This window comes from Haematobia irritans, chromosome 3 (genome assembly GCF_050003625.1).
Source record: "Haematobia irritans isolate KBUSLIRL chromosome 3, ASM5000362v1, whole genome shotgun sequence".
Lineage (NCBI taxonomy): Eukaryota > Metazoa > Arthropoda > Insecta > Diptera > Muscidae > Haematobia > Haematobia irritans.
Window position 1 is genome coordinate 80,494,224 of NC_134399.1, and position 23,036 is coordinate 80,517,259.

At 37.0% G+C, this 23,036-nt stretch overlaps 3 protein-coding genes across 4 annotated transcripts in view; 2 read left to right on the forward strand and 1 right to left on the reverse strand.

The window, feature by feature from the left end:
* Positions 1–8,295, forward strand: part of fd3F (forkhead domain 3F) — a 64,525-nt gene extending 56,230 nt beyond the window's left edge. The window contains exons 3-5 of one of the 2 annotated variants that reach the window (XM_075300004.1): positions 1,167–1,338; positions 1,401–1,887; positions 6,714–8,295. In XM_075300004.1, coding sequence (XP_075156119.1) covers positions 1,167–1,338; positions 1,401–1,887; positions 6,714–7,072 — 1,018 coding nt within the window. In that variant the 3' untranslated portion in view covers positions 7,073–8,295. Of the gene's footprint in view, positions 1–1,166; positions 1,339–1,400; positions 1,888–6,710 lie in introns of both variants that reach the window. The other variant, XM_075300003.1, reaches the window with a different exon arrangement.
* Positions 8,296–8,539: 244 nt separating this feature from the next.
* On the reverse strand, positions 8,540–17,031 carry Polr2A (RNA polymerase II subunit RpII215). The gene is made up of 6 exons (XM_075300002.1): positions 16,512–17,031; positions 15,909–16,433; positions 13,419–14,375; positions 10,530–13,347; positions 10,282–10,470; positions 8,540–10,227 (listed from the first exon to the last, which is right to left on the reverse strand). The coding sequence occupies exons 1-6, from the start codon at positions 16,587–16,589 to the stop codon at positions 9,116–9,118; spliced, it is 5,679 nt and encodes a 1,892-aa protein (XP_075156117.1). The 5' UTR covers positions 16,590–17,031; the 3' UTR covers positions 8,540–9,115.
* A 570-nt stretch (positions 17,032–17,601) lies between these two features.
* LOC142229834 (uncharacterized) lies at positions 17,602–18,944 on the forward strand. Its single transcript, XM_075300413.1, has 2 exons — positions 17,602–17,662; positions 17,722–18,944. The coding sequence occupies exons 1-2, from the start codon at positions 17,652–17,654 to the stop codon at positions 18,902–18,904; spliced, it is 1,194 nt and encodes a 397-aa protein (XP_075156528.1). The 5' UTR covers positions 17,602–17,651; the 3' UTR covers positions 18,905–18,944.
* The last annotated feature ends 4,092 nt before the right edge of the window (positions 18,945–23,036 follow it).

Genomic DNA, 23,036 nt, shown 5'->3' on the forward strand with positions numbered 1-23,036 from the left:
GAAACAAAATTTTGAGCATTCAGGTCGAAACCCTATGTTGTTAGCACCTATATTACCTGTTTATTTTCATAATTCATTATGATTGTAAATATATAAATAAATAAATAAAATTTTGAGCACAATATTGTTTGGGAGAATTTTTTTTAAGCATATAATATTTTTGGGTGCAAAATGCTTCCAAACATATTATATGTTCACATAATAACATATTGTTTTTTGGAAGACAACATTATTGAATTTGGATGCAAAAATACAAAATGTTTGGAACTTAGACTACCCAAACATATATTGTTTAGAGCAATATGCTTTCAAACATATTATATATTGGAAGAGATCAAACATATAAATGTTTGGGCAATACCCAAAAATATATATGCTTGAAGCAAAATATGTTTGGGAGTATATGTTACAGAAGCGATTTTTTGTGAGCGTGTATGTACACTGAGATTTGTATCATTTCTCGAAACATAAGGGCGAAATTAAAATGTCATTATTTTAAAGAATTTTGTCATTAACTTTGCGTAAATTGCGAGTCCTAAAATTAAAGTTGCATAATCTTCCATATTAGGTCAATATTTTTTTCAGTGTATAAAGTAGACATTATCGAGCGAAAATACTCTTTAAAGATTATGCAAACCAAATTTAAGATGTTCAATTATTAAGGACAATTTTCTTTAAAATAATGAAATTTTTATTAAAATACAGTATACAATTTTTGCTTCAAAATTTTTAATAAATTTAGGACAAATATTTTGAAAATTAGCGTTCCTCCGTTAAAGTCGTTCGTCTTTGAACTAAGGCAAATTTTACTTAAATTAAAGAAACACATTTTTGATTTAATGAAATCGTCTTAAAACTAACTGAAATATTGAATCTTTAGAATTAAGATAAAACCGCTTCAAATAAAGGTTAAGACTTATTTTGAGGATTTCGCATCTTTGGTTTAAGTTTTTTTTTTTTTTTTAAATTAAGAAAACATTTTGTACGTTGAAGTATCCATTATAATTGGATTTTTAAACTAGCATTTGTTTGTATGTGTATAATTTATTATTATGCCGCGAAAAGAGAATGAAAATTCAATAAATGAGTTCAATTTTCCGCCATTCTAGTGTTTCACCCCGTAATGAACATTCAACTTAGAGTAGCAACATCTTTTTCTCTTATAGTGATCGCTTTCCCTACTACAAATCCAATGATGATCGATGGAAAAATTCCGTACGACATAACCTTTCTATTAACCCTCATTTTCGCAAAGGCCACAAAGCACCCCAAGGAGCGGGACATTTATGGACAATTTCGAGTGGGGATTCAGCTGAAAATGTTTTAGCTTGGGAACATGTAAGTTGCCAACATCTTACATCTAAAATATTTAAAAAACAACTGTATTTTTTTTTTCTTAGAAAAAACAACGTTTAGATTTATTCTTCAAAATGGAATCAATGAATCGTGAACGTTTGGCTCAACATCACCAGCAAATGCAACAACAATCAAATGCCAACTGTAGGCAGCAGCAGCAGCCTCGTAACACTCAACATCATAATAACGTCAACAACTGTTCCCAAGATCCTTGCCAATATGATGAAGCTGCAATGGCCGCTGCTGCAATAAAACAGGAAATGTTACAGCAACAACAAACTCATAGTGGAACGAATGACTCTGCGGCTCATCATTGTCGAAATATAACACACATTGGTGGTAGTGAGTCCACCTCGCACCAACATCATCAGCAATCATTACATGACCTCCCCTACAATGAATTATTATCGGAGGAGGAGTTGCGAAAAACTGCTGGCCAAATTTTGAATGGTATCCATCGAGAAGTTGAAGTGCAATCTGTAAATCATCAATCGATAATCAGCACATATCAAGATGTTCTACTGGATAATGGTAAGTATTAATGTGTATCTCACAAATCTTGGGAACCCAGAAAAGATGGAAATCCAGATGAAACGGAAAAGACTTTTTGTTGTTGTTGTAGCCCCTAGGATATATACATACGTTATTACAAAGGAAAGAAAGGTAAAGCAATTACATTGAGTTCGGCAAAATATGCGCCTACATCCTGTTTGAGGAAGCGAGCTGCCGCAGTAAAGACAGAGTGAGTTCAGAGTGATGTAGGTTCCAGGTCTTATGGATTCGGGACACGCGAAGAGATGCCTCGTGATGTGAGGCGAATGTCCTGTCCTTTCATTTAGAACTGGTGGGGCAGAAGTAACTGTCCAGGTACTTGAAGATGCCAGAACGTAGTAGATATAGCACCTGTACAGTGTTGACAGTGGGAAATTTTTTGTGGGAAATTTCCGAAATCTGTTCAGTATATTAAATCAGGTTTAGAGTTATGTTTTGTACGATAAAGGGTGATACGGTCAAAATTTGGTCAAGGGAAAACGCATGTAAATCGGTGGAATCGTTTATTTAAAAAATCAAATTAAATTTCTTTTTCAAGTTCAATTAGTATAAAATTCAGGAAAAATATTCAGTTAGGCTTTCGCTTTTCCAAATCCGAATTGCCGGGCCTCACGCTTGACACCTGCCATCGGATTTTGTACAGCCACCTTGCCCACCTTCTTCGCCGCAGAAAGCCAGTTTGCCTTGAACTGCTGCTCGTCCTTAGCAGTTTTTTTGGTCTTCTTTAGGTTCCGCTTGACAATAGCCCAGTATTTCTCAATTGGGCGGAGCTCTGGCGTGTTGGGAGGGTTCTTGTCCTTGGGAACCACCTGCACGTTGTTGGCGGCGTACCACTCCATGGCCTTTTTACCGTAATGGCAAGATGCCAAATCCGGCCAAAACAGTACGGAACAACCGCGTTTCTTCAGGAAAGGCAGCAGACGTTTATTCCAATACTCTTTCACGTAAATTTCTTGGTTGACAGTCCCGGAAGCTATGAAAATGCTGCTTTTCAAGCCACAGGTACAGATGGCTTGCCAAACCAGATATTTCTTTGCGAACTTTGACAGTTCGCGGAAGCTGCTTATAGTCGGCTTTGACGTAGGTTTCGTCGTCCATTACCACGCAGTCAAACTTAGTCAGCATCGTCGTGTACAGCCTCCGGGATCGCGCTTTGGCCATCGTATTTTGTTTATCATCGCGATTTGGAGTCACTACCTTCTTGTAAGTCGATAGTCCGGCTCGTTTTTTGGCTCGATGCACGGTTGTAGACGATACACCCAGCTTATTTGCGGCATCTTGTAGAGAGAGGTTAGGGTTTCGCTCGAAACTACCGGTAACTCTCTTTGTCGTCTCAGCGGCTTCCGGTTTTCGATTTCCCCCCGATCCAGACTTCCTGGCTGTCGACAAACGTTCCCCAAACACTTTAATTACATTTGTAACGGTTGATTTGGCAACTTTTAGCGATTTGGCAGCTTTGCGTGCGAGTAGCTCGGATTTTCGCGATGCGCGAGCAAAATTTTGATACGCTGCTCTTCTTGCTTGGACGGCATTTTGACAACTGAAGAGTGAATTCCAAAATCAAAATAGGAGCAACATTCTACACACACACCTTCAAAATGAGGGGTGTTCAGGTTTTTTAAATGCAAAATTGAAAGAAATATGTCAAGTTTATATTGACCAAATTTTGACCGTATCACCCTTTATTCTTTCCTTCTACATGCTACAAGTATAAAAAACCTTTCCTCCTCTTTATTCCACAGCGTTTATTTGGGGTCCACGAGCCATTTTACAATTTACTCTGATTGCCTAAGAATTTTTTATACTAATGTGAAGTTATTTCCTAAGGAGTCTGCTCGAAATGTTGCCCCCTCATCTACGTACTCCACAGTTTTGGAAAAGATATTCCACCATGTTGGTCGATCACCCAATTTTATTTCTTGACTATTTATAACTCATTTTTGATTCATAAATACACATGTTGACCGAACTCCCATTTCTATTTCTCGAGCATGTAGAAGACAATTAGCATAAGATAAAAATTCGATGTGGACTTGTATCGGATAAAATTTTGAACACCCGTCTCTTTGGTTTGTGTTATGAAATCTTCATATTTTTTTCAATTTTTACATTATTACGGATTTTCTACAGTAGAGCCTAGTCCTTAACCTTTTCCAAAAAAACACTTGGTATAAATTTATTGGGTATTTTTTTTGAGAATTTTAATTTAAATTGGGGATTTTTGGGGACAAGAGTTAGGAAAATACTGGCAGCACCGACTGCATCTCCATGTCGCTGACAGGTGGTGGTCCAATCCAGGTACAATGCTGCACTGTTATACAGAGATCGCCTTCTGAACTGCCGTGTGTACCTCCCTCATCACTGTCATTGCCGATCAGGTGACTAATTCATTGTAAGTCCCTTCTGAAATCGAACTGGATGGCCTTGGCTCTTTCAGAAGTTGCCCTCCTGGGTTGCCCTCGGGTGATTTATCCCCTCCACTTTATGAGGTACTGTTGAGTTAGGAGATCACAGAATTGCCTCACCAAGAGCATTTTGACTCATGCTGCAAATGCTGTTCCGGTGTCTTAGAGTGACATCCAGTGACTATCTGAAGTGTAGTATGATGCACCGACTGCAGGGAGGTACCTCCATTGGGTCTCTCAGTCCAAACGGGTTCCGCATAATGGATAAGAGGATGATCAATCAACTCGTAAATCTTTTGATTCGTCTCCTTACCTTTTTCTAAAGTGCTACCAGACCCCAGGATTCCGTTCTTAGCAGCCATTTTAACGTATTTACCATGGAGGAACAGGTTATCAAACGTCACGCCAAGAATATTGCCATTTAGGCTCATATTCTTCCGTTGCTGTTAACCTAAAAACGTATTTACATTAAAATTCATGGATTCTGTATTCCTCAAGTGTACATACACCCAAAGAAATTTGTTAGTAGGGACAGCAGAAAAGTCTGCTAAAACAGCAGAAAGTCTGCTGAAAAAGGGACAGCAGTCACTGTTTGCTGAAATAGCAAACATTTCCTGCTATTTTTGAAGCTCGATTACACTGAAACATATTTGATTTTGGCTAAAACAAATAAAAATGTCAACTTAGGAGCTATCCTAACATAATTAACATAATATTTTATGAATATCTATAGTATTTGACCAAAAATCTGAATATTTGTCGAATTGAGGCATAACAGCAAACAAAATGTTTGCTGATCGTATTTAGGAGCTTGTAAGTATATTACAGTGCAAAAATATACCAAAAACTACTTTTGGTTCTTAAATAGGCTTTGGGGAAAATTTTATAACCTAAAAATTTTATAAATTGTTGTTCATTACGCCCTGAAGTACAAAAATATAACAGCAGACATCGTCTGCTGTTTTTAGCAGAGTTTTTTCTATGAGTGTACTATTTTTGCTGTTTTCTAGACCCCGGTTATTTCTCCTTAAATCTGTTATAATGGTTCGTACTCTGATGCGAAGGTTGCGTAAAAGCTTGTGTTGAGATACAACGACTGTTTCAAATGGTATCACATCTGCCAAACTAAGCCCGACGTACCAAGCTGCCACAAGAACGTAACCTAGGGTCTATCAATATATTCTACATCCATATCCAGAATATGAAGGCAATCGGGAGTTTGGCAGTGCATGCTACCTGGTATCCAAAAGTTCTCAGGCCAGTTAAGGTCATGGGGGCCATCACTTGGGGTCCTCTATGGTACATCTGGATCTCGCGCTTCATATATCCATGTTTCTTTATCTACCAGCAAATATTTTAATTCCATTGCACCACCGTGGTGCAATGGTTAGCATGCACCCCTTGCATACACTTTCGAGCCATCACCAGCGGTAGTTTATCCCCTCTCAGTAATGCTGGTGACATATCAGACTGTTTCGCCGTAATGTGAAACGCCGTTCAGACCCGGCTATTAAAAGGAGGTCCCTTGTCATTGAGCTAAACATAGAATCCGGCAGCATTCAGTGAAAAAAGAGATGATCATCACAGTGGTATAACAATGGACCGAATAGTCGAATTGAGACTGAAAAAAACGGGATGCCACTATACCCAAACAAACCTAACCTTGTTTCCACCTTTGAGTTTATCTATAAGAAGCATTGACATAATATGAACTCGTGATACTTCAGGTGCTATATTGTCGGAATTTTCATGTCTTCCATTCGTACTCAATGGTCAGACCGACCATAGTTATACCACAGGTGTTGAACTTCTCGTGGTGCTCCGCCGAAAATGGGACAAAACTAATGTCGAGTCATATCTCATACAGGGCTTCGAGAGAACGCTTAGGTTTACTTAGGTGTTCAGTGGTAACGCCAATTGTTGCAGTTTTACTCAGAAAGCAAATGCTAAGACGCTAAAAAACATAATTCTAAGTAACTGGAAGACGTGATCATGTATAATTTGTAGTGTTCTCTACATCGCTGGGCCTGATAAAATCCACTATCAGTAAAAACTACAGGAATTATTTAAGAAACACAACGAATCGACATACACACAAAGAAAATTTCATTAAAATTGAGGCAACGACAGTTTTTCGTTGATAAAGCGAAATATGTTCATTTTGACAATGAAAACTTTCGTAAATAGCACGAAACAGTTAATTGTTTAACAGAAAATTCGTCATAATAATGAACAATTTCGTTGTACTAACGAATTTATTACGTTGGCTCAATTTTAGCGACACATTTCGTTGATATAATGAAACTTGTTCTATCACTGTAACTCTTTCTGGGTGCTCATGATTTGTTTTCATTCCATTTCCCGTTATTCATAATCATATTTTTCTTTTTGTCCCAGAAGACTATCTCAACCCTATACATAAGGATGTTGCCGTCAATGAAAGTGGCCTGCGGCATCTTACCTCATCTTCCAGCCAATGTCATACGACAAGCACACCGTATTATGTAACCGAAATCGATCCTCTGGAATTGGGTATACAAATGTCATCACATCCACATCCTCTGGCACACAGTCATACTACAGCCGGTAATCAGCATCACCACCATCATCATCATCATCACGGCCACCATAATCAGCATCATCATCAGCAAGGACATGATGCAAATACCAGTGGGGAAGAAACGGAAGTGGTTTTATTTAATGATGAATTCAATTTAAATTACTTCACCTACAATTCAGCAACCGATATTGTTGCATGACCCAAAGACGAAGATCAAAAACATCAGCAAGTGCATATGCAACCACTTATTACAGTGGTTATACCAACTTCCCGATCCTGCAAGTAATTAGATAAATAAATAGTGAATTCAAAAATGTATTCGCCATTCACAAATCCTAGTCAAGAAACCGAGATGCAGAGAAAATATATGAGTGAGGTCCATATCATTAGGGAAGTATTCACGGACTACGTGACGACTTCCGTTTGAAAGCGGCGCTCTCGACTATTATTTTTACAATCAGTTAAGCCTAGTATGAATAACAAGCGGAAATTTCCGCTACCCGTAAAGAATGTATTGCTAAAATTCCGTGAGATGTTTTTATCGATTATTAAAATTTGTTCTCTCCTGAAGCCCGGTATAAACCTCTAGCGGTAATGTCGTTTGCGTGCCCATAACACAGTTTTGCAATGCATTTCTTATGGGAGTAAAGTGTAATAAATCGATAATAACGTCTCATGGAATTTTCAGTAGCAAATATATCGCAATAAATAATTCTTATGGGTAACGGAAATTTCGGGTTGGAGGCCTTTATTTATAACATTGTAAGGGATATTAAATCTTATAGATTCTATAATGTCGCTTATATTTTGCAACCAATTTCGAAAATGTTGCACATTTTATTAGACTCCAAATCGCCATAACAAACTTTTCAATAGCATAAATAGCAATACACTTCTCATGGGTAGCAAAACATTCACTAGAGATAATTGCCGGGTTTTAAGAGAGAAGTTTAACAGTCGATAACATGGTGTCGTGTATTCAGAGCTAGAACATATATTTGAATTGAACACTTATCAAATAATACACGGAAAGTGAAAATTTAAAACTTAACTAAATATCACCGAATCATTTATTCACTCAAATTCCCATGAATGGATTGACTTATGAATCTCAGTCAATCCTTAATGCTGTATGAATATTGCCTTTTTAATTATTTTGTATTTATTTAAAATTAACTTAGGTCCTAAAATTTCCTTATACAAATCCCATATTATTTTTCTAGTCTCACAAATATTTGTAGAATTCAATCTAATTTAAATAGAATATTGTTTAAGTATTTATCAAAAAATAAAAGAAAAACTAACCAAAGATTAAGCGGAGAATTATAATTAGCAACTTAGTTACTGTTCAAATATAGAATCACACTTTAGTTTTATTTCCCAATCAAGTAGTTGTAATTCCTATAATAAAAAACAATATGAAAACTAAAAACCTTTAAAAATATGTGGTTTTATTTTGCTGCTCAATCAAAATATCCGCAATTGCGGGAGGATTTTGCTACTATAACCGAATTTAAGCAATGATTTGTAAGTTAGGTTAGATTATTGAAGTTGTTTTCACGTTTGGTGTCCACTTCCTCAATTATTTGATATTAATCTTCTATTCCACTCCGAAAGGATATATTCGATCATGACTGCCGTAATTTCATCAAATAAAGGTCTACAATTATCTAGTTTGGTATGAATATATGGTTTTTATTTTTTATTATTTTTTTAATTTAAAATATTACATACTTTAAACTATATATTCCAAAAGAAATGAGGTTAAAATTGCTAAAAACAAAAATAATCACTGCCTTGACAATTTCTGTGTACATTGGAGTGCAACAAATACCGCTCATTGAGAAACCAATTCGTCGCATCAAAACAGTGATAATTATTTTGTGTTTAATTATATAGATTATTACGTCACCTTAAATAATATATTTTTTGAAATACATAGTGAAGAAAAAAAAAATAGAGGAGAAAACAAAAGGATGAGGATATATATCCGTAATAATTGAAAACTTCTTATTACAATCCTTACTACAATCCATATAATAAAGAATATATTTTGTTACTATTGTTTAAAACCTACATTCTAATCGTGTGTGTGTCTGTGTCTAATCCCTAGTGGTATCATCACATGTATGGATGATATGAGGGGGAAATGCGTGCTGTTTCATTTAGTTAATACAAAAACCAAGTTTTAATGTCGATACTAATCTTATAGCCGACCATTAACAGCATTATCATCAATATCTTAGTCTTCACTCTCTTCATAAGTGGGACTACTAGGCGAGTATGCTGGACTAGTAGGTGAATAGCCATGCGATGGCGCTGTTGGAGAATACATAGGCGAAGCTGGGGAATAATTGCGTGTGGTTGGTGTATACGTGGGTGACGTTGGGGAATATTTTGTGCTTCCTGGTGAATAGACAGACATGTTATTGGGCGAATAACGGGGAGATGAGGCCGAATAGCTCGATCCTGTTGGGCTGTACTGGTTGGCAGGTGAATGTTGTGGCGACGAGGGCGAATATAACGGAGAACTCGGTGAATATTTGGGAGAAGCTGGAGAATATTGCGGAGATCCCGGAGTGTATTGTGGTGATCCTGGAGAGCCATCGTATGATGGTGAAGGTGGTGAATATTTGGGCGAAGTTGGTGAATATTTTACACCAGTTTGAGAATAAGCCGGTGAGGCCGGCGAATAATGGGGAGATGATGATAAATTTGGAGATGATGGTGAATATGATGGAGTTACTGGCGTATATGTTGGAGACGAGGGAGAATAGGATGCCGAAGTTGGTGAATAGCATGGTGAAGAAGGGGAATATGAAGGACTTGAAGGTGAGTAAGAAGGTGAAGTTGGCGAATACGAAGGAGAATTTGGCGAATAATTGGAAGAAGTTGGTGAATAAGCACTTGTTGGAGAGTACGTATTTGAGCCACCGCTACCAGTATATGAAGGACTTGAAGAGTGAAACGGCGAAGCTGGCGAATACACGGGAGAAGATGGAGAATAGCCGCTATTCGATGGTGAATAACCTGTTGATTGTGGATTGAAATTTGGCGTGGTCGAAGAATAACGTGGAGATGTTGAACCATACGCTGGACTCGAAGGTGAATAGCTTGGACTAAGTGGCGAATAACTTGGTGATGCCCCACCGGGCGATGATGCCGTATAATGGGGACTAGTTGGTGAATATGATGGTGACACACTTGGTGATGGTGGAAAGAATGGTGACATTGGTGGTCCAGGAGAACTGGGCGACGAACCAGGATGTGCTGGTGACCAACTTGGCGACATACCAGAGGCTTCCGATGCAGCAGAAGGAGAGAAGCTGGGTCCACCAGGAGTCATACCGCTCACTGCAAGAAAAATCGGATTAAATCTAACTTAAATCATACCATCAATGGACTTACTTTGACCCGAAGGAGAGAAATATCTGGGTGTTCCACAATTTTGCCAAGGTGTCATAGGTGGCGACATGCTAGGCGTTGAGACCGCTCCAAAGAACATGCCCGAACCTCCCAGGATACTTGAGCCCATAGTGTTGGCAATTTCTATACCATAACGACATTTCTCAGCATCCAAAAGCAAATCAAAGCATCCTGTAAATATCACAGACGAATAATAAAAATAGTTTTTCCAACAAACATTTGCCTCTTACCTGTTCCCATTTTCGGCAATTGACCCATAATAATATTTTCAGATACACCTCTCATAGGGTCCGTTTCGGCATGAGCCGATGCGTCCAAGAGCACATCAACAGTTTCTTCAAATGAACATCTCATAAGGGCACCAGTATCTTGTCGATTGATACCGTGACGAGTGATGGCCATCAAGTGACCTTTAGCTGTCATTACGTCACACAACAAGGCCAAATGTCGATAGTTTACATAAAGACCATAGAACTGTAGCACAGCATTCATTTCTTTCTCGACCGACTTACGCACAGCCTCTATACCCAATACTTGGAAAATTTCACAAATATCATTAGAGGAGGTTCTCACAGGATCAACATCTCTTTCTGAGAGTACTTTCATCATTGAGGTACCGTCAGTTTCCAGCAACCATTCACCAATAGCTTTAAATTCACCCGTTTCCGTGATGATGATACGCTTCTTACTGTCCGTTTGTGGCAAATGCATGTACACTTTGCCAATGGCCTCGATACCCTGTAGTGTCATGTCAGACAACATATTGGCCTCAATGCAACGCAGGAACATGTCATCCTCCATTTTGTCCACAGCTTCATCTTCGTCTTGGAATTTGTTTTCCTCATTGTTCATGATACGTATACGCAAGACCAGCTTATCGGCATTGTCATCATTGAAAATACAATTAAGATCATCACCAAATCCGGCATTAATTTTTTCCGCAATCTGTTCCATGGTCAACTTTTTATCAGTCATACGTTTACGATCCAATTCGATACGTAAAAGCCAGGGAGAAATGCGAGTTGGATCGAAATCGGGCATTTCATAGTAGACATTGACGAATTCCTGATCCTCGGCGATGACAGTTCGTTGTGGATCGGGGTCATAGTAAATTGCCGTATTAGCTGTCACCTTACGCAAAGTAGTGTGTTCCAGACGACACAAGACATTCTTGGCCTTCTCCGCATCTCTGGCAGCACCGCCTGTCAAGAACACGGTTAGGGAAGGAGCTTTGGGTTTCTTCGATATGTTAATGATTTCCTTCAAACGAGGTACACCCAAGGTTACGTTCTTTGAGGATACACCAGCAAAATGGAAAGTATTCAGTGTCATCTGAGTGGCAGGTTCGCCCAAACTCTGGGCTGCCAAGGCACCCACCATTTCACCGGGATTGGCTTGGGCCTGTTGGAACCTGGTCTCGATTTCTCCAATCAACCACTCAAATGCTTCTGTGGATAAACGAAACTCTTCGGCCACATATTTAGTACACAATGTTGATCGAACCAGACACTGGAAAAGTAAGGTGGCATTTTCGTTTGCCTGTTTAGAGAGACGATCATTGCCCACCACAATTACACACCGTTGCAAAAGATCACGAACACCATTAATCACACGCAAGGGAGACAAATCTGTGGGCATTCGTTTATTGATATGGAAAATCTTTTGCACATTCCAAATCATTCTTTGTAAATTACAGGGCAATACAACTTTTGAGTCGCCATTGGGGAAAATTTCTCTCAAAGCCTCACGATCCCGGCACAACTGATCCCATTCGATTTCCAATTCGGGCAAAGCATTGCCGCTCTCGCTCAATTCTTTGATAACTTCATCGGTGAAAACTTTCCGCATATATCTCTCATTGGACCAATCAAATTTAAATCTCTTCTCAAAGGATTTGTTCGATAGCTTCACGGTTGGCAAATTCTGGAACTCCACAGTTTCTCCAGCCAAACCGTCCTCACCGTAACGCAACTGAATAAGTTGACCCACCGAATTACGTACAGTACCATCGTAGTTTACCATTACAGATTCCATAGCCTTTATAAGACGACGTTGGATATAACCAGTTTCAGCAGTTTTTACAGCAGTATCGATAAGACCTTCACGACCACCCATAGCGTGGAAATAAAATTCGGATGGAGTCAAGCCGGCAAGATATGAATTTTCTACGAAACCTCTAGACTCAGGACCATAATCGTCTTTGATGAAATGCGGCAATGTGCGCTTGCGGAAACCATAGGGTATACGTTTACCTTCAACGTTCTGTTGACCTACACAAGCAATAACCTGAGAAATATTAATGTTGGAACCTTTAGAACCAGACACCACCATAGCCTTTAAACTATTGTATTCAGTCAAGGATTTCTTAGCAGAGCCACCAGTCTTGTCACGAGCATCGTTTAGAATACGATTTACTTGATTCTCGAAAGTCTGACGCAGTGTATTACCAGGTGTGGGTTCCAATTCCATGTTGTGGGCTTTTTGAATGACGTTGATGACATCGTCTTTGGCTTTCTTAATGGCATTCTGAATTTCATTATAAGTCTGAGGATCAGCAATTGTATCACCAATACCGATACTGTGACCTTCCAACAGCAACCAATTGTTAATGACAGTCTGAATGTTACCGTAAAAGCGACCTGCAATCTCATGACCCAATTCCAAGAAAACGATATGGAGAAGAGAACCCGCTGAAGTACCCAGGGTCTTCTTACACAGAATTCCCATAATCAATTCACCATGCTCTACCATTACCTTGGTGTCACCGGGAGATATCCATTTATAGGGTCCGTCATCTTCGTCATCAGGATGTGTAGAGTGAGTACGTATCATGTTTACATTGCCAGGGATAATAAGTGTGAAAATTTGTTTGCCAGTCCATAAAGGTTTCGGCTTTAAAATGCAAGGTTGAGGCATTTTACCATCCCAAGTGGGCAAGAACATCAATAGGTTCATCATTTGCTCTCGCGTAATGAAGACATCACGTTTTGTCATCTTACGTACAGCTGTCAAGGTATCCTGCACAATACCCATGACGGGTTTGTTGGCCTATAGAAACAAAACAAACAAAAAATTGAATATTAGCCTCATCATTGGCGTCTCAAATTATTACACCTTACCTGTGGAGTAATGATCTGTCGAGGTGTAACGTGAATATTTTCCACCTCAGCTCTTGTTTCCATAGATTGTGGTACATGCAAGTTCATTTCATCACCATCGAAATCAGCATTGTATGGAGAAGTACACGACAGGTTCATCCGAAATGTTGACCATGGCAAAACTTTTACACGATGACCCATCATACTCATTTTGTGCAATGTAGGTTGACGATTGAAAATAACCAAATCATCATCACGCAAATGTCTTTCAACTTTGTAGCCACATTGTAAATGTAAATCTGAAGGTTTAGGATGGAAACGCAGATCGATACGTTCACCATTGTCACGTACAATATATTTAGCTCCGGGATATTGTGAGTTACCACGACGCACCAATTCTTGCATACGATCTATATTGAATGGTGTAACCAATTCCGGAAAAGTCAAGTTCTGTGCAATCGATCTAGGTACACCGACCTGATCAATACGTAAATTGGGATCGGGAGTAATGACAGTACGTGCCGAGAAATCCACACGCTTACCCATCAAATTACCACGAATACGACCTTCCTTACCCTTCAAACGGGATTTGATAGCTTTTAAGGGTTTTCCTGATTTCTGCATAGCCCTAGGCATACCGGGCATATCGTTATCGACTAATGTGGCTACATGGAACTGTAACATTTTTATATTTTCCAAAATTACATGGGCTGCAGCACCACATGCTTCGTTTTTACGCAACTCATTGTTGGCTTTTATAATATCCGAAAGTTTGTGTGTTAAATCGTCCTGATTCTTGGCGGCACCGAACATAACAACAGCCGGCCTCACCGCCAATGGGGGTACTGGTAAAACTGTGACAATCATCCAATCAGGACGGGCATATTTAGGATCCATACCCATAACAAAACATTCTTCGTCTGTAATATGTTTAAGAATTTCCCATACTCGTTCAGCTGTGACTTGAATTTTTTTCTCCTACAAAAGATTAAGAAAATATTTTACAAAATCACTTACGACCATTCAGTGTCACTTAATAGAAAGTAAATTGTAGATATCTTTTTATATCGGATAAAAATTAAATTAAAACTAACAGTTCGTCAAACATATGGCGGATAAAACTGGAATAAACTAATCGTCATCGTATAATCCTAAATTTCAAATAATATACTCAACCCCTTTATCCATTCAAAAATTGCACATTCTGTTCTTGTTATGTTATGTTTCTATTCGCAAAACTGTCCTACAATTTCGCAAAGTAAGTAATTTCACTTTGGATTATAAAGTCTATTGTCGATATTTTTCGAGATAGAGAAATTCTGATTTGATTTGTGCAATCTTCGATTCTTATGCTATGATCACACTGGGCAAATATTTGACAGAAATCGAAAAAGAATCCGTCGCCACAGCCAAGCCAGCCAACACTATGAGCTCATATTGGATATTTAACATCATGGTAGGGTTATTTTCCAAAAACCGTATCCAGATATTTGGAAAATGGTTCTGGAAAAATGTTTGGCACTCAATTTGGTCAAATATTTGCCTAGTGTGACCATAGCTTTAGGCGTGGTGACACCTCTCAGAAGTAGACATCCTAGGTCTCCTTGTCTACTTTTGAGAACTGTCCGCATATGGGGGTTAATTTTAGTGCCATAGTGTGGCAGACATCTCAAAATTTCCTATTTCCAAGAGATTTCGTTGTGTTTTTAGGCATAAATTGTGCAAAGCTCAGTTTAATTTCCTGAAAGTCATGCTAACTCAGAGCCAACGTGGAGTAATGAAGAGAGACGCTTGCCACCTTCAGTATCACAAATGATTCCAAGTCTAAATGTGCTTAAAAACTGGAGACAAATTTTCTATCTTTCGACTTTTTCAAGGTTTGATAAGATGGACTTTTCACATTCATCCCATGTCCGTACATTAGAACTTGACCTAAACAAATTTTGTTGGATGAAGACGATGTTCGGCAAAAATGGCTTATTTCGGCCGAGAATAAAACCGAAGCCGATTTGTTAAATGTATAAAACCGAATTATTTGTGTCGGGTGGTTTATTTTGATATACAACTTTTTTAACAAATTTTTTCTTTGGGACTTTCAGCATACAAAATTCAAGTCATATTAATTCTTTCTGTATTGAATTAAAATGACTTTTGAATTTTGTATGCTGAAAGTCCCAAAAAAGTTTGTTAAAAAAGCTCGTAATATCAAAATAAACCACTCGAAACAAATAATTATACATTTAACAAATCGGCTTCGGTTTTATTCTCGGTAAGCCATGTATGGAACTATGTATGCAAGGCGGAAATACTAACCATAGCACCACGGTACATAAATATACTTATTAAAATAATAATTCTTTAAAAAAAAAAAAAAAAAACAATATCGTCTACTCTGCGATTTACAATAGATTTTTTTTTGTTAAAATTAGATATTGAATATTACAAAATATCCACATGGAATTTTCGATTTTTTTGACAGTCTATTCCCGAAAAAAAATTCCCATGACTTACCTGTGAGTCTTCATTAACATGTTTCCATTCGGCAGTCACATCCAATCCAGTTCTTCGGAGAGATGGCTGGTAGTGACCACAACCACCATGTCCAGGTTTCTTATTAGGATCAGCCGGTTGCCCATCCTTTGTCATATCCATGTCTTCACCACCTTCACAAATCTTTTTACCTTTGCATAAATCGTAAACATACGCTAGACGTTTTCTTGGTTGACCTTTTGTTTTCAAAACAACCTCTTTGATTTTTGGATTTGAAGGCGAAACCAACATTTTGGAACAATAAAAACAAACACATCGCAAAATCTTGATGGTTTTCGTTATGAAACCAATGTGAAAAACAGGTTTAGCCAAATCGATATGGCCAAAATGTCCAGGGCATTCAGTCATATTACCAGCACATGTCTGACAACGGGAAGTACGGTCAATAACACCTTGTCTAGGGTCCATGAGGCCGCCCAATTTTGGTCGGCCACCTTCCATAGTTTCTGCAAATTGGACACCGCCCTCCGTGACAGACATACGTCGCTGTAAATAAAAACAGTCATAGCATAGTGCGTAATAAATTTCATCCTGAAAGTAGTTTTTATTAACAAAAAAACTTACAATTTCATCTGGAGATAGGATACCAAACTGCACACGCTTCACCTGCCTCAATGGGGCCTTTGAATCGTTTGTAGCCATGATAAATGGCTTTTAATCAATTATTTATTAAACTAAAGAAAATTTTCGAGCAAAATTTGCTCTTCCGGAGCTGAGGTTTAGCCTGCAGCACCAAAACTTTCCCTTGAGTCTTACTGAGACAGCTAACCTCAAGATTGAGACTCCACTGGCACGTCTCTATATATGCGTTTCTGCTTAACACTTCGTGCTCGGTCGTTTTTTTCAATTCGCTGCGTCGTGAGTTATGAATTTCACAAACTTCCACGGAAACAAAGAATCTTTGCGATGAATTTTTCGCGAAAAATCCTCGATTTGCAACAAAATTTTATTAGAAATGCATTGTTATTGGTCTAAGCTTACTTCTGTTGTGTTTTCGTCTAGTTTGAAGAGTTTTTCCGGCTTTTCACAAAATTTTCTTTCTGAAACGCACGCAGCAGGTTGTGGCAGCCGTCTGAAAATTAAAGCATTTCTTCAATTCGCGGAGCGCCATTTTAACCAGAGTTGTATTGCGCCCGTAGCAACAATCAGTTGGTTAATTATGGAGTTGCCATATCTTTAACTTATCTAGTTCAAAAAGAAAATTGATAAAAAGTGCTTGGAAGATGTGCTATAGGGAAAGTTATTCAGCACAAATGTTCAAAAAAAGATGATAGACTTTGAACAAAATATTTTTATAAATATGTAGGGAATAAATAATGAAATGGTTGAATGCCTACCTTGGATGCAGTGGGGTATTATACCATTTCAGTATTGGTGGTGACATTTCCTAACTTAACCTAACCTATGGGAATGAGCTAAAGCAATCAATAATATTGCTTTTTACATAAAATTCCATAAAAAATACGTGAGTTAAACCCGTATTTATTACTTTGCTTCAGTCAAGTAAAAACACTCGTAGTGGGTATCATTTGGGATAAATTTTCATCCTTCTTTACAATTATAATCTTGAAAAACATCGTGAAAACAAAATACCCAAAAAAGTGGCAAGAGCCAATATGGCATCCGTGATTACTGTTAGTACTATTTGTCTAACAAATTTTACAACCATAGAAATGTTCTCTTGGCAACTCTATTGTTTTCAATATGTCCAAACAGTGAGTAAAATATGAATTCTCTATTTACAAAAATTGTGAAACGTTTGTACATTTTCCAGATATGGCCTTATTATTCCTGGTCAACAGAAAAAGACAGCACCTGCAACGCATCGTGAAGTCTCCAGACCTTCAATTTTCGACGAAAGCAGTAGTTCGGATTCGGACAATGGACCACCAAAAATGCAAATGAAGAAAACTGCCCTAGGGCCCAGTATTATGGAAAGGCGGCGGGCCAAGAATCTGCAAGAAAAAGCTTTAGCCGAAGATCCGACTGTTTTCCAATATGATGAATTGTATGATGACATGGAGAATAAACGAGAAGAGGAAAAGAAAGTCAAAAGCAATGAACCCAAGAAACCCAAATATATTACTAAGCTTTTGGAAACCGCAGAAAGACGGAAGCTGGAAAATGAACTGAGAGTCGAACGGCAAGTACAGAAGGAACGTGAAGCTGAAGGTGAAGAGTTCAAAGACAAGGAAGCTTTTGTTACGTCGTCATATCGTAAGAAATTAGAAGAAATGCGTAAGCTGGAAGAACAGAACAAGCGCGATGACTATCTCGAAGCTATTGGCGATGTAAGAAAACAAAAGGACTTAGATGGTTTCTATCGCCATTTATATGAACAAAAAATGGGAACGACGAAAGATGTAAAAAAGCCAGAGTTGCACCCAGAAGTTACTAGTTCTGGAGTTGGAGATTCTAATGAAGATGCGATCTCGTACAAACCGATCAAATCTGGGCGACCCGCTCAGCAAAGAGCTTATCGGAAACGGAAATCCTCGGATGATGAAGAGGAAGAAAAACCTGCGGACATATCCCTTCAAGACACCGAAGATAAAAAACAACATTTAACGAATAATATAGATGCTGATTCAGATTTTAGTATTGATGATTCGGACTCTTCCGATTCTGAGGACAAGGAAAACAATACCAAACAAAAGTCTGACAAGTCAGCTAAAGTAGCTAATGATTCCATAACAAATGCTAGTTCTGTTTCTGAAAGTAGTAAGATAGCTCTTAATTTAGATTCATTGAAAAAAGAAAAAACGCAAGACCCAGCAATAGTTCCCGATGAAGAGAAAAAATTGCCAGTACCTTTAGTAGAGAGCGAGGAACCAGAACTTCCACCAAAACCGAAGCGAAGTAAAGAAGATATTTGGAAAAAACGTACCGTTGGCGAAGTATTTGAGGCAGCCGTTCAACGATATTATGAACGCAAAGCTGCCAGAAGTCAAGCTTAGTCATGTCATTTTGAAGAAATAAAATTAAAGTTAAGTTTAACACTTGAGTTTTTCTCTACAAATTAGAATTGGTTATATACATATGTTCTTTGAATGTTCATGCTTTGACAAATGCATTTAAGCACAATTTATTGTTCTTTGCAAAAAATTCTTCTTTCTTGGCTTTGGTAAATGTAACTTAATATAAAAGGCGCCCATACAAAATACATTTGATCTATTTGCTCTTCGAGATCGTAGTGAACACTAGACCTATTTATGAATCTGTCCAGGAAAGTGGAACCATTACGAAATACCGCAGTAAATATGACGACACGCCTGAGAAAACCCTGAGTTCTAGGCACAAGGTTATAATAACCAATATGTCTGGACTCCATTAATAGTACCAATCACGGTTGCTTTAATGGGTAGAATTCTTGATGTTTTGGTAGATTTTTCAAAATATTTCAGTGGTTTTCTAGGTAGAAGAGATAACAGAGAATATCCTAAGCGGCCCAAGACGAACTCGAGGTCGATGAGGAAGAACATAGTTTCCAAAAGCCAATAATGGTAAAGTACGAACCAGCCTTTGCACACAACGGATCATGGGTTCAATTCCAGATGCATCAGAACTGCAAACATCGCCGGTTTTTATCTTCTCAGCAACTCTGATAACTTGTCTAGGGCCTTCAAGAGTATGACCGTTATCTTAAATTCGGCTTTTACAGATGGATAACCACCTGTTAGTCAAGTTTCTATCGATAAGATAACGAAGCTTTCATATAATTGTGAGATATTTATGGACTGCGTAGAATCGACAACATTTCGCAACATGCCTTACAATTTCTGGGGCTTCCCTTTCAAAGATTTTTTGAATTATGGAAATGTTTTTACAAAATTATAAAGTCTAATCTTCCACCTATGTTAATGGAACAATTTATTTTTACAAGGACTACTCGTAATCCACAATTAGTACCTCCTCATATGGTAACACAACTCTATGAGTGATCTTTTTTGGTGCGAACCATGCGAGCTTGGAACAATCTTCCCCAGGAACTACGTAACTTTTCATTTTCTAACATTGTGTTCAGAAAAAAGCTCATTGATCACTTTGCTTCAAATTTGAACATGTCATTTAGTCGCTGTATACTAGCGTTGCTGCAAGGGCAAAAATTTATATTTTTATACTATTTAACTAGTTAACACTAATATATTTGACTGGGGAGACACTATCGTTATTATTCTAGTACAAATATAGATAAAATTATGTTTTGAATTTGTATCATAGACTATTGATAATTAAGTTTGTAATATTGTTATCGGCCTTGAAGGCTTTATATATTACTGTCAATAAAGAAAGAAAGATAAAATGTTAATATTAAGAAAACGGGCCTTCGATTCGGACAAGACAAAAAAGAAGTGCATTCTTTAGATCAAAGCTTTATAGTAGAAAGCAGAGATTCTATCTCACGAAAGTTGTGAAATGCAGCGAAAAAGTATTTTGTCAATTATCAATTAATTAAAATCCCTACATGATAAGCGGAAAGGAGGCCCTCGATGATAAGCTGCGTTGAAGTAAGAGCGGTATCATCATGAACTTAAAGATTATCAAGTTGCGTTCTCCATGTAAGACGATCATCTCTATAATTTCTCAAATCTAATTCTTGAGCATAGAGGATATCAAATCGGCTTAAATGTACTTGTTGTCCGATTTAGGTCAGGGCATAGATTTTTCGAAGTTTAATGGAATTAAAGCTTATATTGGATTTGGAAATCCATCACAGAAAATCTTTCCAAATATAATTTTTATGTGGGATTTTACGATCGGTAGTAAAAGATGAAACACATTTGAGATTTTTGTTAATGTTTAATTCAATGTTCAGTAAAATAAAAAGGAATAAATTAAAATATTGGTAAAATAAAAGAAATAAACTTCACGTTTTCTAAGAAGAAGGAATGAAAAATGTTGAGCGATTCGTCGTCCTGCGCACAATCGTCGTTTTTGAGTGTCCTCTTTCAACTGATGTTGTCTTCTTGTGTGTTGCTACAATAAACCTTGAAGTATGTCCGTTCGAACATACTTCTTTTCCTTGCCCACATTTATGGTATCCAAATAAGAAGTAATAGTGTATTTCAAATTCAAACAAGAAACTACATACCGTTGAACTCGGAGAGATCCCAGGCCCTAAATAATGATTTTTTTCAATTTAATAAAAATTGCAACTATACTTTCCAAAAACCACAATATAAATGTTCTCAGTTGTCGATATCTCGTAAGCTAGGATTTTCCGACAAAAAGAGATTAAATTTTATACAAAATGTAGTAATATTTACAAAAAAAAAAAATAAATAAAACGAAAGCCAATTTTTAGGGGTCATTTCAAAAACTTGGCTTTTCCGACAAAAATCTTACTTAACATTTTCTCTCGAAAATTCTACTCCTACAACTTGTCTATAGGGCTGTTTTCTTTTTGCACTGGATGCAACATTTGTATGAGCTATCCAGAACATCGTTGCACTGGTGTTCTATCCAGAACATCTCATCAGTGCAAGTCGCGCCGATGTTGCCAGATTTTATTTTGATAAAGGGACGCTTCATCGATTCACAATAGCAATTTTTTTGTGACTAATTTGTCGAAAAACATGAAATTCAAAGTGGTACAGTGTCATAAATAATCGCAGCATTAAATATTAATTACTAATTGGAGCATTTCATACATTAAAAATGCAAGATTTCACTTCTTTTCTGTGATTGTTTTTAAACAGCTGATTTCAGTGTTGCATATTTCGGAGATGTCCTGGATAAACAAGTACTCTGTTTTCTTTTAGTCCTTCACGGCTTAGCATATCCAGTGCTAAAAGAAAACAGCCCTTATAGTAGATTTGAAATTTGCTACTCGAAATATCACATTATAAATATATATAGTTAATTTTATTTATATCAACCAATTAATTTACATAATTTCGATCGAATTAAAAATTCCATATGACCATGCTTACCTTATAAAATACCAAATTTTGCTGGAATATATTGTTTGCCCCAATCATACGTCCACTCATCCATCTAAAATAAAACTCCTTTGCGTTTTTAGTTTCTTTTTCTTCGCATTTTATTATTTCAAAATAACTTTTATTTACTTCCAAAAAAGTTATGATTTCATGTTATCTTTGCATGTGTTTAAAACACTTAGATAATTCAAACATTTTCGGCGTTTGTTTAATTTTTCATTGCATATTTCGTTCTTTTATGTCAACATTTTTTATGAAAAACAAAACTAAAGATTTGTGTTTGGAAAACGTTACGGACATTGAAATTAATGATAAATAAAAAATTTTCGAACAATATAATCTCAATTTTGTTTGTAGTAGGCAAACAAAAAAAAATTTAAATATTAAGTACACATTGATCAGTGTATTCTTTATAAAGTCTATTATAGTTATGAATGTAATCTTCTTTTATTTATAATTTAAATTGCATTTGATTTGATTATTCCTTAAGTATATCTAAAGTTTGAAGTATTTCAACTCAAAAGATATAATTAATTCATGGCTACCTCTATTATGAGGATTCTTGTACAAAATTAAATATTTAGAGATGTTCTGCAACCACATGGTTATACCAAATTCACAGAAAATTTTTTTTACTACGAAAATCTCGAATCCAAATCTTGAAAAAGGGAAATTTGGGGGAAATGTACCTTCACTCTATACAAGAAATTTCTTTTTTTTTTTTTGGTAGAAACGTGTTATTTAAGCATTTTTTGTAATATCTGAAAGTCTGTATTTTACAAAAACCGGTATTTTCGAAAAACTTTTCAAATCGGTGCATGCTGATACATTTTTACGAATTTTGGTGTATGCCCTTTTACTATCAGTTCCAATATTTATGGTAAATAAAAAGTAACAATTTTTATATTATACACCAGATTATTTATATAATGACAGATTCAATAAAAATTCCATCCCTTAAGAAGCTGGAAAAATTAATCTTTTATTCGCATTAAAAGCGCGGTTGGCACATTTGGTGGAATTTTTTACCGTTTGGTAGATTGGTAGAATTCTTGCTTTTTGTTTTTTTTTTCTGACGAAATATGATGATATCGATTATTCTGTTTGTATTTGTACTGCAACGTTAGCAATATTCATATTGAATAAC

Bases quoted from the DNA above. Each gene is read 5' to 3' on its own strand.
- Polr2A (XM_075300002.1), bottom strand. From the start codon at position 16,589: ATGGCTACAAACGATTCAAAGGCCCCATTGAGGCAGGTGAAGCGTGTG. The intron at 14,376-15,908 runs GTAAGTCATGGG...AATCTTTTGTAG, and splicing joins ATGTTAATGAAGACTCACAG to GAGAAAAAAATTCAAGTCAC. The intron at 13,348-13,418 runs GTAAGGTGTAAT...TTGTTTCTATAG, and splicing joins GACAGATCATTACTCCACAG to GCCAACAAACCCGTCATGGG.